The 17,058-nt window shown below is 43.0% G+C and overlaps 1 protein-coding gene across 2 annotated transcripts in view; it reads left to right on the plus strand.

Moving 5' to 3' along the window:
- Positions 1 to 15,582, plus strand: part of paplna (papilin a, proteoglycan-like sulfated glycoprotein) — a 155,466-nt gene extending 139,884 nt beyond the window's left edge. For both annotated transcript variants that reach the window (XM_028822019.2, XM_051919912.1), the window contains 7 exons: positions 1,505 to 1,632; positions 1,869 to 1,998; positions 4,647 to 4,784; positions 6,891 to 7,018; positions 9,580 to 9,688; positions 10,285 to 10,460; positions 12,470 to 15,582. In XM_028822019.2, the coding sequence (XP_028677852.1) occupies positions 1,505 to 1,632; positions 1,869 to 1,998; positions 4,647 to 4,784; positions 6,891 to 7,018; positions 9,580 to 9,688; positions 10,285 to 10,460; positions 12,470 to 12,681 (1,021 nt within the window). In that variant the 3' untranslated portion in view covers positions 12,682 to 15,582. The remainder of the gene's footprint in view (positions 1 to 1,504; positions 1,633 to 1,868; positions 1,999 to 4,646; positions 4,785 to 6,890; positions 7,019 to 9,579; positions 9,689 to 10,284; positions 10,461 to 12,469) is intronic.
- Positions 15,583 to 17,058: the final 1,476 nt, after the last annotated feature.

Here is a 17,058-nt window from a genome sequence, read left to right on the forward strand (position 1 = left end):
AGGCTGTGTAAAGGCAGCTTCACAAAAAAACAGATCCTTAACAAATTATTATTGGTATATTTTCCCTCGATTTAAAAAGTTTTTCTTTTCTTCTTAATAAAAATTTAAAAGCAGTACTTTGCCGCTGCGAAGCGCGGGGATTTGGCTATTATATATATGTCAATGTATGTATGTATATATGTATGTCTATATGCTGTATATATATGTAGATATGTATATATATGTAGATATGTAAATATGTATATGTATATATATGTGTCTGTATGTGTATATATATATATATATATATATATATATATATATATATATATATATATATATATATGTGTGTGTATGTATGTTTGCATGTGTGTATATATATATATATATATATATATGTATGTGTATGTATTTGTGTATATGTATGTGTATGTATATATTGATATGTGTATATATATATATATATATATATATATATATATATATATATATGTATATATATATATATATATATATGTATATATATATGTATATATATATATATATATATATGTATATATATATGTATATATATATATATATATATATGTGGATGTGTATATGTATATATATATATATATGTATATATATGTATATGTAGATATGTGTATTTGTAGATATGTATATATATGTAGATATGTATATGTATATATATGTTTACATAACCTCTTTAACACACTACTTCTCCGCTGCGAAGCGCGGGTATTTTGCTAGTTTTTAATAAAACTAGGGGGCTTTGCCCCCTGCTTGCTTCACTCTCCAACCCCCGTGCCTGTGCTATGCGCTGGCCTCTTTACGGTTCAGCCACTCATGTATGGGGATGTGAATGTACAATTTAAACAGATTTTTATTTTCCTGGGAATTGTTACATATGCATAACAGAACTATTTTACATTACAGCGAGTAATTAACCATATTAAAAAAGAGTAAAATGTAATAATTTGAAATTAATTTATGTTTCATGTTAGAATTATTCATTGTGTAATTCAATTTCGTTCTGCTAGGATTACCCGTGTACTCATTTTTTTCTGTTGATAACCCTTCGTGATGAAATTCTTCAATAAGATTTGGACATAATACGTCTTCTTTAATTGGAAACTTAAAGTGAGGAAAATGTTAAAATTTATAAGAGCTGAGAGAGCAGAAAATGTGTCTGACAAAAGCATTCACACGAATAAGAGGTGAGATTACTGTGTGCGTGGTTGAATATGGTTGTGAGGAGGACAGGACTTGAAAACATCTCATGGCAAAAGTCTCAACTCGTGGGACTTGGAAAAAATCTTCCAAAAAGTCTTGTCGCATTGCAGGATTTTCTTCTTTAATAGAGAGATGTTCCAACCTTTCTGAAATTCTGTTTTAATGAAATAAAAATAAAATGTACAACACAATAAAGTGTGCAGAAAGTGAAGGGGTCTGAATCCAGTGTAAGTAGCCTTCACTACCTCTGCAGACACACGACTGATCTCACGTCACATCCTCTTCTCAGGTACGCCCAGGAGCCTGACGGTACTCTGGTCATTGATCCACTTACAGCCCAAGACTCTGGATGGTTAATGTGTGTTATTTCAGATGGGAGGGAAAGAGACCACCATTTCATTCACCTGTCTGTCTCAGGTAACAGTTTTATTTTTTTTCATACTTTGATTTATGTACATGTATGTTAGAAGAACATGTTAGATAGAAAGGTATTAGCATCCCATTAATGAATCCTAAAAGAAAACATTTTAAAAGTAGCAAAATAGGTTGTTTCTTTTTCTGTGGAAATATTTTTTAATGTCCTTAAGCACTGAACAAATGCAAAAAACAATAAATCCTGACTTCCTAAACTGTGCCCTGTGTTGCGATTTTAGAAGATGCCCGTCCTACGGTGTTACCCTCGAAGCAGCAAGGAAGCAGCTTTGTGTCTGGACAGGCGGTGGACCTTTCTCCTCAGAACACTCCGTCAGTAGTGCCACGGCCATCACACCAGGGGTCTCACAGGTGGGCATTATTAATTTGTTTGTGCTCCTCTTAATTTTAAATATGTTTTGTTTGAGATGTACAGACCCAGTTTGTCTTCTCTGGGTTTTCAGGGTTTTTAGTTTCTTTGAGCGTTTTCAGTAATGACTGTCACACATCTAGACGTATGCCCTTCACACTGCACAGTTAATTTCAGAAAGTAATGGGCTATAAAACTGGAAAAAATCAAGTTCAATGGAAAAGCATGTTAATGAAGTTGTAAAAGAATGGACTTGTGCCTGTTGGTGGCCTATCAGCCTCCTGTATCTTTTCACCATTTTAATTGCCTATGATGTACCACACATAATGTTTAGAGCTCTTATTGTATGTTAAGATATCGTGCCTTTTCTTCTATAGAGATTGCAGTTATTTTTCTGTCTAGTTGATGGGGTACATCTCCATTGAAAAACATACATACATAGCACACTTTTGACTTTCAAAAGCACTTCTGTATACTGAGGATGTTCAATCAACATCACCTATTCAGTAGCCATTCTCCACGTTTCCACAGATTAGCTATGTCCCCACCAAACCCTCTACCTCCCCTCTTTACAGTTTTTGTTATTCATTGAGTCGATACTCATTCTTTCAATATCGTTTCACACGGCCTCTGACCACATCTTCTTCTGTTTCCCTCTCTGCCTCATCAGTTCCATCTCCATCTTGGTCATCCTCTGCCTCTTGTGCCAAATAATCTCAGTCTTCTCAGCACAACACTTCTGGCCTCCAGTCTGTCTGTTAACTCGACATTAATCTTTCTTTCACTGCATAGCACTCTGCACATCCACCTGATCGTCCTTGTGTCCATCCTTTCTAGCTTTGCTTCATGTTTTGACTTCCTTGGCTGTGTTTGACTCTCATGTAGCACACTACAGCATAAATGTTACTCTCTTCTTGAGAAGTGAAAATCAGGGGCAGCTTCATCCACACATCTCTCACTGTTGTCATCATTGCTGCACCACCTCTTGTACTCATCACCAGAACTTTTCGATTTCCTTCAAAACACCTCTATTGCTGTTATATAAATGGACACTTCCTACTTCAGTTTTCTTCTTCTGCCTCCTGACGCTTTGCGAGGTCAGTGCGTCGTCAGAGGTCTGTAGTGGCCATGCGCAGAACTTTCATGCCATGTGTACTGTAAGCATATCACATTTTACACCACTGCTTCATGAAGGCGTGATGTGACTATCCTATCAGAAGTCTAGCGAGATTTGCACCCTATGTGCATTAAAAAAAAAAATAAAAAACAGTATTTTCACTGGAAGGGTACATTAATTGACAATGATGAGAATATTATGAAAGTTCTTTGTTGTTCTGTTATACATTCATTGCACGTTGTTCCTTCACTGCCAGATTAAGTGTGTTATGCTCCTCACTATACAGGTGGTGGTGAGCACGTTGATCCCTCTCGTCATCGGCTCGGCCCGTTTAGAGAGACTCAAACACAGAGGTGCTGGTAAAGAGTAGCTCAGTAGTGCCCGCCAGTCTTCGAGTTTAGCCATGTGCCAGAGCTACGACCCCAAAGAAGCTTTAAAGGAAGGGCAAGAATGAAAACCCATGAGACCCTGTGAAATAATAACAATAACAAAAGATTTATTACTCTTTACACATTGTTTCTGTTGTCTTGATGGAAGAATGAAAGTGTGAAGAACAGAATGGAAACAAAACAAATGTGACAGCTTACGTGGACACCATGTGGCTTATGCAAGAGTGACATCAAATAAAGCTGTGTGGCATGGCCAATCACTGCCCCCAAGATTTTATTTAGATTTATTTTTATTTATATGTATTTAACATTTTTGTATTTTATTTCCTACTTATTGCTATTCTGTTGGCCATTTGTTGCGTGTTGTTTGTGGCTGCCGTTCCGTCTGCTTTGTTCATTGTGCAGTGGTTAGCACTTCTACCTCATAGCTACGGTCTTATTTTTGGCCACAGTAATTGGCAGATGCTTCACTAGTCCTTCAGGGACACTTGATTGACCACTGCACCATGATAGGCCCCTCAAAACTAGTTCACTGTCTTCTTCCCCATTGACTTGAATGCATTTAAGTGAATTTGGTGAAGTCTCCGAACATTTTTGCAATTTTGCTGCACTCACGCCAAAGCTATCTCTGCAATGTTCACTCATCACTCACCATCAACATTCAATTTAATTTAATTAAAAATGAAATTAGTGTCCAGCCTTCTTCCCTTGCTGTGGCCCAGGCTGGGTCCACTCTCTCATCTCTTTATGTGGCGGGCTCCCAGCAGTCCAGTTTCTGGCACGTGTGTCTCGTGTTTCTGGGTATACTCCTTATGCGGACAACTCGCCATCTAAGGCTGATTTTGGAAAATGTGTGAATAACAGAAAAAGCTTATGTGATCTTGGAATAATTTCCCATACAGAATACCAGCTTATTTTATTTGTTTCTTTATGCTGTCAGAATTATGTTACTGAGCTGACGAGCATTGACTGCTAAGGAAACTTGTTTATATGTGAAAATGGTGAAGTCTTAAAAAAACGTGAAATCAGACTGCCGTGTTGTTCTTGATGGTCTCCTGTTGCGTTTCTAAAGCTGCTGGGGAGCTTTAAATGGTTCTTTTTAAAAATGTCAAACTGTGAATCACATCCTGAATTTCTCTTATAGGCTGATCATTGATAAGTCGGGCCCATCGACAGTGGCAGGAAGACCCGGCCAGACAGTGAAGCTGCCTTGTAAGATCCCCTCCTCTTCTGATGTTATTGTCGAATGGAAGAAAAACGGCCACCTGCTGAAGTCCCCCAGGTAGGCTGCTGAACTCCGCAAATTTCACCCCACTCCTGTGCACCTTTCTGAACGTAACTAAGGTGGAACTCCGCTTCATGTTGTAATATAATAATTATTTTCTTTAAATTTCATGATAAGATATAACCACACAATTGCTCATTTTTACAGACACCAATAAAAAAACACATTCAACAGAAAACGTCAGGGCTCTGCTTGGATTCCTTATTTCACTGTTCAGTTTAAAAGTGAGCGATAGCACACCTTTAGAGCCAACATTTTGAATATGACAATATTTGAAATGCTAACCAAATCATTCAGATCAAACAGACCAGGGTCAAAAGATTTTGAAAAAATACCAGTTGATATTCCTATTCCGAAAATTCTAAAATGCTCCAAAATCCGAAACTTTTTGAGTGCCAATGTGACGCAACCTATGTTGCTTTTTCTGCTGAGCGGATGGAAACAACACGTGTGTGGATTCCTTCTTCTTCCTGCTGACCTTCATTCCTGTCCTCTCCTCTCCAGATCATATCTCCACCTTTCCAGGGTCTCCTCAACCTGCTCCCTACTCTCGCTACAGATCACAATGTCATCAGCAAACATCATAGTCCACAGGGACTCCTGTCTAATCACGTCTGTGCAGATTCCAAACGGATTTATTCATTCGGAGCTTTGGCCTGGCATCCCTGTGAAGCAACAAGAGCCACAAAGCTGTGACACACAATCGACAACCGGGGTTGGGGTCTCCTGTAAAGCAGCAAGCACCACGAGGCACCGCCATGCGGTAAAGGATCTCTCGGTCCCTCGTGAACTGCTGTGACGCGGGAAACATTTACACCAAAACAAAGAACACCACAGCAGGGGTCTCATTCATAAAGGTTTGCTTGGATTTGAGTGTTAAAATATCCCAAAAAACAGGATAGTGCATATGCCAAAAAAAAATCCAGTTTATAAAAATCAAAATGCTCTAAGTATGTTATAGACCAGGGGTGGGCAATGTCGGTCCTGGAGGGCCGCAGTGGCTGCAGGTTTTTGTTCCAACCAAGTTTCTTAATGAGAAGTCAATTATTGCTGATGACGCACTTATTGCTCAAGTGACATTTTGATGTTTCATTTTAGTGGTCTCGCTTGTTAAGGTTCTCCAACCTTAATTGCTTATTTCAATCTTAAACTGCTGCATTCAGTGTTTTAATTGCTCCTTATTAGCAATAAGATGTAAATGACAAAGCACTCAGCAGTTCACCATCTAGCTTGTTTCCATTTACATCTCTGTGTGTTTATTATGCACTGTTTGATTTAATAAAACACGTAATAGAAAATGTGACAGACCGAAAATGATCCGTTTTAGGCTTCAAATCGTTTGGGTGATATCCTTGGAAAGGAAAAAAATCTACGATATAAGAACCTTACACTGCAGACTAACAAGCCATAAAATTAAATAAGGTGTGAGACTGGCAAGGATTGGTTTCTAATTAAGTAGTTGGGTTGGATTGAAAACCTGCAGCCACTGCGGCTCTCCAGGACCGACATTGTTCACCCCGTTAGAGACAAATGCTGGATGTAGCGCCATGTCGGTCGCTTAATGGCTTCCAGCACAGCAGGCCTGATGAAGTGAAGCTTGGCTGAGATATTCCTGACTTGTCTGTCAGTTCCTTGAGAAGTGACAACTGGTAGCCGATATAAATTGACAAAAAAACAAAAAAGTTTTTCAGTGCAAATATGCAACATTGGTCCTCTTAAAAGGGAGCTAAAATCCTGTCTGCACATCATAGTCCTCACTGATGAAGTTTGTCACATCAATGCAGACTATAACGATGACTCCGTAATATAAATTATTATACACCCGAGCTGTCATCTAGCTGATCTGGCTGCATTACCTACTTGATCAAACGTGTTCCCAAGATATCTCATTATGCAAATACAAATATTCCAAAATCCAAAAATATCCAAAATACTCATTGGATTTGAGATACTCAACCTGTTCAACCATCTCCTTTTCTGGTGCCAGGACTTGTCATTTTGTGTAGTTTACCCAAGTAGAAGACTCTCACCTTGCTGCGGCAGCGTCAAAGTTGGGCCTTTTATCACCGGACTGAAGGGGTTTTCCTGATTTTCCTTCTGCAGACAAACACAACAGTCAGATGGCTCCTTGATTATCAGTCAGCTGAGAAGTGAAGATGCCGGCTCATACTCCTGCTCTGCTTATCGTGGAAAGGAGAGAGACTTCCTGCAGCTGCAACTCAAAGTACACGGTGAGCAAAAACGCAGCTGTTACCCATAGAGTTATAGACAGAAATAAGCACCAGTCTTTTGTGAGAAATTCTAGATTTATATATTTTAAAGATGGTGCCAGAATATGTTCTAGAATGTTCCCATAGTGTCCACTTGAAGAATGGGAAATGGAGCCCTAGAGGGGAGGGGTCCCCCTCAGTATCTTTATTTATTTATTTATTGTATAACGCTGTAAACAGTTTTCACTTAAAAATACAAGTACAGATCATACTAATTACTAAAATCAGACCTGTAGTCCATAGTGCAGATGGTAATCACAAAGATCCGGAGAGCACGCTGCTTGTGTTACATACAGTATATGGTGGCCCTCAGCGTCCACAGTGTACATTCAGTATTATTAAACTTCAAGGACCATGGATGGGGGGACTCCCTGAGTATCTGGAGCACATGCCCCTCCATAGTGTCCCCCTTGTTGTCCACAGTGAAGCTCTGCTGTGAGCCCAGCAGGTGACGATGCCCTGGACGGCCGCCTAAGTCGCCTAATGGATTGATCAGCTCTGCTCTGTTGTTATGTTCTTTGAAGCAGACCACTTGTGTCCTGTGAATTGGAGGTATTGTAGTCTTGGAAAAGGTCAGGATGGAAATATTTCTCCACACGACGTGATCAATCAGAATCCCTTGGCATGTATCTTTATGTAGGCCGTGTCAGGAAAACTCACTCTGCATCTTAGCAGAGTCACCAGAGCTGTTTGTAGCAGGAAACAAGGATTTGGACCTGCAGGCTCTCCATGGACGGACTTGCTTACTGACGGCGATTCGTCTGACCCAACGATTTCCATTCACTGCACATGTGACCAGAGTTTGTCATCTTACCGGTATTTTCAAGTGCAGAGGCCTTATTTGCTGTCATTCGAGGTTTAGAACCTTAACCCACCTCTAGGAGTCCCAGCTGTCTGTGAAGTTCCATTCTGAATGAGAATTTCTGCTTCTTCTTTACATGGACATTTGTAATCATCATCTGAATTCCAGGCCACTCCCACCTTAGCAAATACTTGTTGATATACCTTTTGACTTTTGGGGGTCAGTGCATGTGATGGTGTGCGGGTCAGCTCAACGATTCCTCTTCCATTTTGGGAGCCTCTTGAACCAGAGACCAGGATGAGCCTGGCTAGATGAGGACAAATACACACCAAGCAAGGGAATGGTGAAAAAGTGCTCTAGTGCTTCTAATCAGCAACTCAAAGATCAAAACAGTGTCAATTAAAATACACTGCTTCTAAAACTCATCAATAATAAAAAAACAGTGGAAATCCGTGAGATTAAAAACAAGACGTAAAATGAGACCGAAAGTAACGCCACAGTCAGCAGGTCATCGTTCCTTCCAGATTTGGACCCCCTCTTTGTCTCCCCAGCTCTCCCATAGCTCACTCATCTGGCAGAGACACTAGCAGCCACAGTCCTCTCCTCCCACGCCCTCTCTTAGCCACCTCAAGCGACATCAGCCAGACGACTCTGGGTCGGTTGTTCTCCCATCTTCCTTCATACTCCCACAGTCATTCCTCGGGTCCCTGGGGAAGACGCCACCTTGATCGCACCTGCTCCTCAAGGACAGTCAGTGGACACAATGTGCCCCTAGAGTACCAAAACGTTGCTGTAGGGTGAACGACGGTGCTACCTTTCCCCACACTGGCTGGCTGGCTCGACCTGCTCCTCCACCTGCTGCTGTTCTCACAGCTCTTCTACTCTTTGTTCTGTCTCCTGTTACAGTATATGCTGGGCAGCGGGGCTGACAATGAGACAATCAGACTGTCCACATGTGCCGGCAAGGCAACGTACGGACGGCTGACCACCTGGCAGCATCCTGGAGACGAGCAGACTTCTCCACAGATGGTTGTCACTTGCTCCACTCCCCAGCGTGAGCGCGTTCGTTATTTATTTATGTAAAATCGGCTACATTTTTCTGAGCTGTGGACCTGCTACACCACAGTGCATAGGGTCAGCCTTTGTGCAGCACCCCTAAATATTCCTTATAAATCTGAAACAATGTTACTGCACAAGTCCTGCCACTGTTTCTCAGACTTTTTTTTCTTCGAGATGAGGAGCTGGGCCTGTTCAGCACTGATCTGCCACCTGCTGTCCGGGTGGGTCACTTGTGTCCTCTGGTGTTTCTCTGATTTGTGAGTGACAACTGGGCAGATGCAGACGTGGCTTTATGACATCTGGCAGTTTACTTTGATGGATGAACTGCTCAGACAGAGAGGGTCCCCACATTCCTCAAACAAATATGGAATGTGCATGAAGTTAGGTTAGAGCTACAGTATTTTGAATTGTGCTGCTTTGCTAACGTGAAAGTCCTGATTACCCACCATGACTCTCTGCCATTATTTCTAAGTTATGAGTATATAATTATTGCATAGAAATCTGAGGTATTAAATTAATTTGTAGCAAGTACTTTATGTCTTGCCTAAGGTCATTACGAATTTAACACTTTGTGATTTTTGAACCGTGTCCCCACCTACTAACCGAGCCTTGTAAAGAAAGAGGATGCCAGGTACAACTTGTTGTATGCCCTCCTTTTCAGGGGACCTGAAGATCACAGTCGCTCCAAACAACGTGCAGGTGTCTGAAGGAAGCAGTACCCAGCTGCCCTGCGTGGTGTCTGGGAACAACGTTAACATCCAATGGTCTCGGTAAGTGGCTTGGGATGACGGAGTGTGCACAGTGTCACCGCATTCCCTTTGCTTTGCTCATGTCACTCTGTGTCTGTGCTTTCGTCCTTAATCCCTCGTATGTCTCCTGAATTTTAGTTTTTTGGACCGATGTTTATTTTCCCCATACACTGATCTTTTTAATTTACCTCATCCATTTTGGTAGTTTCTTAAGGGTTTTAATTATGCCGTATGTTTGCAGCTTGTTTGTTTTTCTGCCTGCATCAGAACATCTCTAAATTGAGGAGAGTTGACATTTCTGTTTCCCCATTTTCTGCAATTCAGGTGGTGAATCTCAAGTAGGCCGCAGCACAGATGTGTGGTTCTTGTGGCAAACATTCACAGTCATATTCTGAGCAGTTTTGTGATTTCACTGTTTCTCTGCTTACATTGTATGGTGCAGTTAATGTGTGACATAGCAGGGTGTGTGTGTTTGGTGAGTGACCTTGTAGGGCTGCCGTTTTTTGTATTATTTACTTCAGTTCTTGTTTGCACTTCAGTTCTTTTTCAAAAAGCTTTAAAAACGCATGAGGTTTTTACTGTTGATTGCTCAGGTAGCTCCCGTTTCTGCTTTCCAGGAATGGCGCCCCCGTGAGGCCCGATGGAAGGCACGTGCTGGTGTCCCCGGATGGCAGCCTAATTCTGAATAACGTGAAGCCTGCTGACGAGGGTGCCTATACCTGCAACGCCTACACGGGGTCCTACTCTGTCAGTGCCAGTGCGGAGATCAAGGTCATGAAGCCATCGCAGCAAGGTAACATCAGCTCAGATTGTCAATAATATTCATAATGCTTTAAGTTTGTATAGCGCTGTTCTCGTTACTCAAAGCGCTTTTTTATAGTGAGAGTGGAGCCACCACTGTGTACCACCCACCTGGATGATGTGATGGCAGCCATGTTTGTATCAGTCACATGAGCTATTAGGTGGTGAAGGGCTGACAGAGACGGGGATGATTAGGGGGCCAGAATGTTTAGGCCATGGTGGGCAGTTTAGCCTGGACATTGGGATACACCTTACTCTTTATGAAGGATGCCCAGGCATCTTTAATAACCACAAAGAGTCAGGACCTCGGTTTTACATCTCATCCAAAGGACACCCCCATTTTTAGAGCACAGTGTCCCCGTCACCGCACTGGGGCATTGGGATCCACACACACACCACTGAGTAACCCAATGGCCCCCTGTTAACAGTACCCATCTTGTCCCAAGCCATCCACTGCTGGGATTAGAGTGTTTTGAAGTCTTGTTTGACGTAACCCACGTTCGATACTTGTGTAAGGAAAAGTGGAGTATTGTGGGTTTGTTTTTTATTTACTTCAGCTTAATTAGACCTTAAGTACTAAGTGTGCCACCTCACAATCTTGAATTCAAGTTTTATTCCAAGATTGCCCTTCCTTTCTCATTGATTGCCATACAAGAAATAAAATCCGAAAGCTTTGAAATGCAAAGTAGCCACACGTTATCCAATAAGTGTTGTTAAACTCGTGTTCATCTCCACATACATCCAAAAACCAGTGTCAGAAGCAGCAGCCATGTGACCTTTTTGACGTATGACCTACCATGCCAGTTTTAGTTTGATTCCCACCGGCACACCGTTCTAGCTTGAGAAGATGAGCGGGGTCATCCGAAATGGGGGATTCAGCTGTGATGACTTCAACACCTGGGCTCGTGGTGAGCACCTTAGAGATGGTGTCCTTCGAATCAGTGGGTTTACCTCTCAGTTGAGAATGATGTAACGTGCCAGTATGTACCCATGTGTGATGTTTAGCAGATCATGACATATTGCTTGGTGGCTGCAGATCTTGAAGCACATCTGTGAAGCTCAAGGTCTTCCTATATGTCAGGGCTGCGAGTTATTCAAATCGCTTACGCATTTCAAGGCGATGCTCGTGTAAACATTGAGGTGGCACATAATGGTCATTTTGTAGTAGTAGAGAATATTTACTGGCATAACTGTAAAAACTGGAGAAAGCTGACTGGTGAAGGATCTAACGACGCTTGTTGTTCTCTTGTGTGGGGCTCCCCAGATTCTCCTCAGTGACTCAAGGTGGTTGCCTCAGGTAGGTCCACTGTACACCCACCCACATTACAAGTCATTCAGCTTCTCTGGAGACAACTGGCAACAAGAGAATATCTCACTTTGTCATGGAAACTATGCTGGCACCTTTGACACTTACTGTAATGCTCATTATTGTATGTTTTATGTCTCCTTATTCTTCATATTTCCTCTTGTTTATTTGAACTCCTGTTTATTTGCCATGAGTCTATCCTCATCTCCTTCTGGTGGGGCAGATCGTGCCACAGACCTTGTGTATTGTCATGAATTAATTCATTGTTCCTGTGTCTGTAGTCATGATGGATGTCCACTGTTGTTTTTGGTAAAGCTTGCACTTGGATTCCCACAGTTAAAGTCCCTTGAAATAGAAAGTATTGTCCTCAAATCCCCATGAATTAATCAAACTGTAGAACTTTCAATGACCTATGCTGGACTGACTCACCATCTAGTGGTGGTTCCTCTCTTGGGTGGGCCCAGTGCTGCCCTGAGTTGGGGAGTGTTTTCTTATAGTTCTTTCTTTCTGTTATGTTCTTTCCTCATTGATTCATTTGGTCTTTTCCTGGTTTGGTTCTTCTTGAGAAGGAGGGCTTGAATGTCATTAATGGAGAACAATGTCAGCCGGCACTTCCTACAGCCACAAAAGTGATCTACTCAAAGCCACGTAGTTTTACAGTCTTTGCACACATTTGCTTCATTTTGTCTTTGCAGTGCTGCCGTCCTCAGTCAGCAATCACTTTTGCATAGACCAGCCTGACCTCGCCAACTGTGACTTGATCGTCTATGCCAAACTCTGCAACAATGAATATTATTCCAGTTTCTGCTGTGCCAGCTGTTCCAGACCTTCCCCGAGATCCCGGAAGCACACAGAAGATGGCGGTAAACATGCAGAAGAGCAGACTGAGACAAGTGAGAGGGTCTAGTGAGGAGCCGCAGCCACAAAGCCAACTTGATTCCTTCACTTAGACACTATGTGCCTCCAATGGCATTCCAGTAAACCGTGAGTGGGAGACCTGGGTGCAGTCATCCAGTGGGAGGGGGATTATGGGCCAGTAACAGATGCCTTCAGTGCAGACCTTTTATTTTGTTTGGTTTTGACAACATTTATAACTCCCAAGCGAGTCTCCTTGTACATGTCTGCAGGGAGAGTGGGGACTTGCATGGAGGGGGGTCCTGGCAAAGCACCCAAAAAAACATCACCAGGTGCAAATGAAAGGCCACCACGGTTCCATTTACAGGTTTGATTGAAATGTGACAAAATCCTTTGTGTGTCAGCAAACATATCAGACGACAGCAGGACTCCTCCGGTCCACATCCACAGAGTTGCTGCAGGCATTGTACACTTTTCAGAATATCTGCCTGCAGGCAAGGTACGTAAGACAGCTGAGCAAACCTCATTACAAAAGTGCCTGAGACAGGAAACGAGTCCAGCCGTGAGTTTAGTGAACCTTCATTCTGTTATATTGTGGGTGATACGTGTGGAAGCCTTCAGACGTACAAAACGGGAGCTTGTGTTTAATAATATATTATAGAGGTAACAAATATATTTATAATTTATAGTAATCCAACGAGAGAGAATCCAAAAGTAAAGGCAACTTAACAATTAACACCAGTGACTGTGAGCAGAAGGACATGACTGTCCCACCACTTCTCCACAAGGTCTCCCTGCAGGTCCACACTCTTCTCGTATTATTCCACTGACTTCTTCATTCCTTGGGAGATGAAGCTTTTCAGTTACTCCCAATCTCATCATCCGAGGTGAACCTGCGACCATGCCTAGCCTCTCTTAAGTGGGCCAAAAGAGTGACCATCACGCACACACACCTCCACCGTTGCGGCCACTGCATGGGGACGTGGACTTGTCGTGGTGCAGCGTTCCTCCTATTTTGCCGTGAATTGCAGATTTCGGTTTCTCTCTAAACACAGCACGCTACATTGCACTGGTCACTGATTGTCTGTGTTCCTGAAAATGCACCTGCATGTCCCTAAAGAAGGTGGCCATGATTTTCTTGGTGGAGGGCTGTTGTTTGAATTTCTCCTTTACTGGTGAAGACGGATGTTTCCACTGCATTCCTTTGCCTCTTGCTCTCTGGCTTCCAGTGATGGACCCCTGTCTCATCTCTGGTGATTTTCTTCTCAAGAATACTCAGATCTTCATCATGATTCGGGAATTGGGTCTCAACCTCCATGTGCAGATCAGCAAGCTGTTTGAGTACCCGTCTTGACCAAACGTTCTGGTACCCCAAGTCATCCTGTACTATGGCGGCTGCAGATCCATAGCTGATATCCAGCAGACACCGTGCTATGTTGGTGGTCTTCTGTGATGAAGGCATTCACCAAGTCCATGAGAGATTTGAGTGTGCGATGCTGGTGGTCCACCAGCTCAAGCTTTGTCAGTTACACTTGATTGTCCTGCTTCAGACCTGTCTGCCCAATCAGAACCTTTTTGTCGAGTTCTGCTTTTTTCAGGTTTCACACCCTCCTCCGCCTAATGAAATCTGACTATGGCGCGACAGTGGACCATCCATGTTCAGTTGACCCTGGCTTTGACTAGAGTAACGGCAGAGCGCTGCGCTGTGCCTGCTCAGGCTACCCATAAGCCATTGTGAATGTGTTGTCTAGCGCCAGCTTCAGTCCATTTTCTGCGGTTACCGCATCATTGCCTTTACTTTTGGATTCGCCATCGTGTTTGCTGGAGGTCTCGATCACTGGCTCCTGCAGGTGAGCTCAGTCCTCAGTTTGGTTTTGGGATGCAGTTGTCTGCCGCTCGTCCTCCATGACACCTGTAGCAGTTACCTAATTTGTTTTATTTCTTGTAAGCAGTGTAATGACAAGCCGGCTCTGTGGGCTAAAATCCAGGGTCTCTAAGTTTGACGTTGTAAACGTTCATTGATGTGGCTGCCTCTTTCTAGCAGAACTGTTGCTCCTTGTATCCTTTGTATGTCAGCCTTCAGCTTTGTATGACAAGGACTCCATTTGAAACTGATTTATGAAAAGTGCGCCATTGCTGTGATACAGAAGATCGTCAAGAACGTCCCACAGTCCCAATGAGAACAACATGCATGGAAGAGGAGTGAGGTGATGGACGAAGGAGCACAGGCTTCATCCACACCTCAGGCCGCTGACTTCCAGATTGGGGGTTAATCAAACATGGAGTTAAACGTGTTGTCATTTTTTAATTGCAACATCTCATAATGCAGCGTTTCTCAACCACCGTGAGGGTCATGTTAGGTTGTGGGTTGGGTTCGGTGTTTCCCCACTCTGATGACTGCACTTGACTCATTAAGGGTCCCCTCTAACAATCACATTTGATTAAGCAAGGGAGGCCTTCCACTGGTGGGCTGCAAAGACCCCCTAGCCTGTGTGTAAATAATAGCAAATATAAAAAGATGACATGAAATGTCTTCTCTCCCAGAGCTCTTCGGTTTGGAATACAAACTGGGATGTGCCACATCTGGCCATTAAAAAGAGACCATTTAAACAGAACATCGAACACTGGACGAGAAAAGGCATGCAGGTGCTTGACTTGCTGAGGGTCAGGCTGTTTGTTTTTAACAGCTAATCCTTCTTCACAGAACAGTTAGGACCACCCAAGTCTGTCAACAACGTCAGCCATTGCAGGTGGGACTGTCCGGCTCTTCTTTGTACCGTATGTAGTGTGCTTTGGATTGTGTTTTCTGTACAAATGTTACATCATGTATTTAAATTCTGCTGTGGCTCAAGCACTAAATAAACAGGGCATTGTAAGCTTTGGCTCAGGTGGTCTTGGACTTGTCTCCTTCCAGCAACAGATCTTTTCAATAAAACTGTCCTATGCTGATACAGACGAGGGTGGCAGTGTCATTTATGTCAAGGCGGGTGCCCGCGCATTCTTGGAGGCCTTCTGGAGATTGGGAGGAGGTCACTGATCAGACATGGCCATCAGATCCCCTTTGTCTGTGTGTCTGTCATACATCAGAAGCACCCTGGCCTTCTCAAGACGTGGGCTGTTTATTCATCATGGCCTGCACTCTTAAACAAATGGAAAGTAACAAAGCTTACTGTACACAAAAATCATCAAATTGTAGCAGCCATTTTATGTAAGGTCACATTTTTATTTTTCATCTGCTTTTGGGTAAGGAATTGAGTCTCAGTGGTCTTGCTTCATTTCATGAGGATGAAGACCACTGTATACTGGCCGAGGTACCTTAGCATTGTAGATAAGGGTCTGGAACGTCACGAGGCATTCACTGTTTTCTCAGAACATTTTGGAAGCCACCAAAACACAGAGGGGGTCTCCTGTTGAATTTCTCATCACACAAGCCCATCGGTCACCTGGAGAGTACGGATGTGCCCTCTGAACTCCCAACGGCTCTTCACTGATGTGGCCCCCTGCCCTGTCTGTCTGCGGAAGTGAACCTGACTCGCCAGATCTAACCAGAACTCTTCGGACCGCCACACTGGCCCTGGCCTGAGTAACAGTTCACATCCAAAGGGGTCCTGTGACATTTCAGCTGCACATGGCCGCCTTGTAAGCCAGCTGTGGTGGGAATCGTTATGTGTCTTCTGTGAGGCCAGTTTTCGTTGTTCATGTTTGAATCATCCCAGGGGAGTTCTGGAATGGGACAAAGCTCAAAGGTGTGCCGTTACGGCAGGGTGGCGTTGTGGGTGCTTCTGGAATTAAAAAAGATCTTTTAAAAGTGTTGTAGTGGGGCACAAGATGGCACCATAAAGAAGCACGAACCTGCAGCATGTCCTACGCATGGCTGATTTTTACATTGTTTGAGGTACAATGCAGATATGTAGATATGAAAGGAGCTATAAAAAGTCAATGTTACAACAGAGGCACAGTTAGGTAGCAGAAGTTATACAGTAATAATGAAATGATAGCTAGAGCAGTGAGGCACTATAAAATAGAGTGATAGATAACTCATAAAGGCACTACATGATCGATGAGAAACGCACGGATAGATATGCAAGACACTATATAATGGACAGCATATTTGTATGATATTGGTATAATGATATGATTTTGCCTTTTTTCCCCAGTTATTTTTGGGATGCTACAGCGTTAACTAAATACGAGTCTGTCAAAATTGTTCTTTAACGCGCTTTGGTGAAGGACGGCTCGTTAAAAGCCGCTCACACGTTGAACATCCCCCTTGTCTCGCCCTCCGCAGCAGAGCCTTGAACTGAGCGGCGCTGACCGTGATGGAGCAGCTCGAGTTCGAGACCCCCAGAGCCAGAATGAGTAATAAAAAAAGATGAATACAGAGAGAAAAACGGGTGTTTCCTACCATTAACGTGCTCCCCAGTTATTT

Source organism: Erpetoichthys calabaricus, chromosome 16, assembly GCF_900747795.2.
Source record: "Erpetoichthys calabaricus chromosome 16, fErpCal1.3, whole genome shotgun sequence".
NCBI classification, from domain to species: Eukaryota; Metazoa; Chordata; class Cladistia; order Polypteriformes; family Polypteridae; genus Erpetoichthys; species Erpetoichthys calabaricus.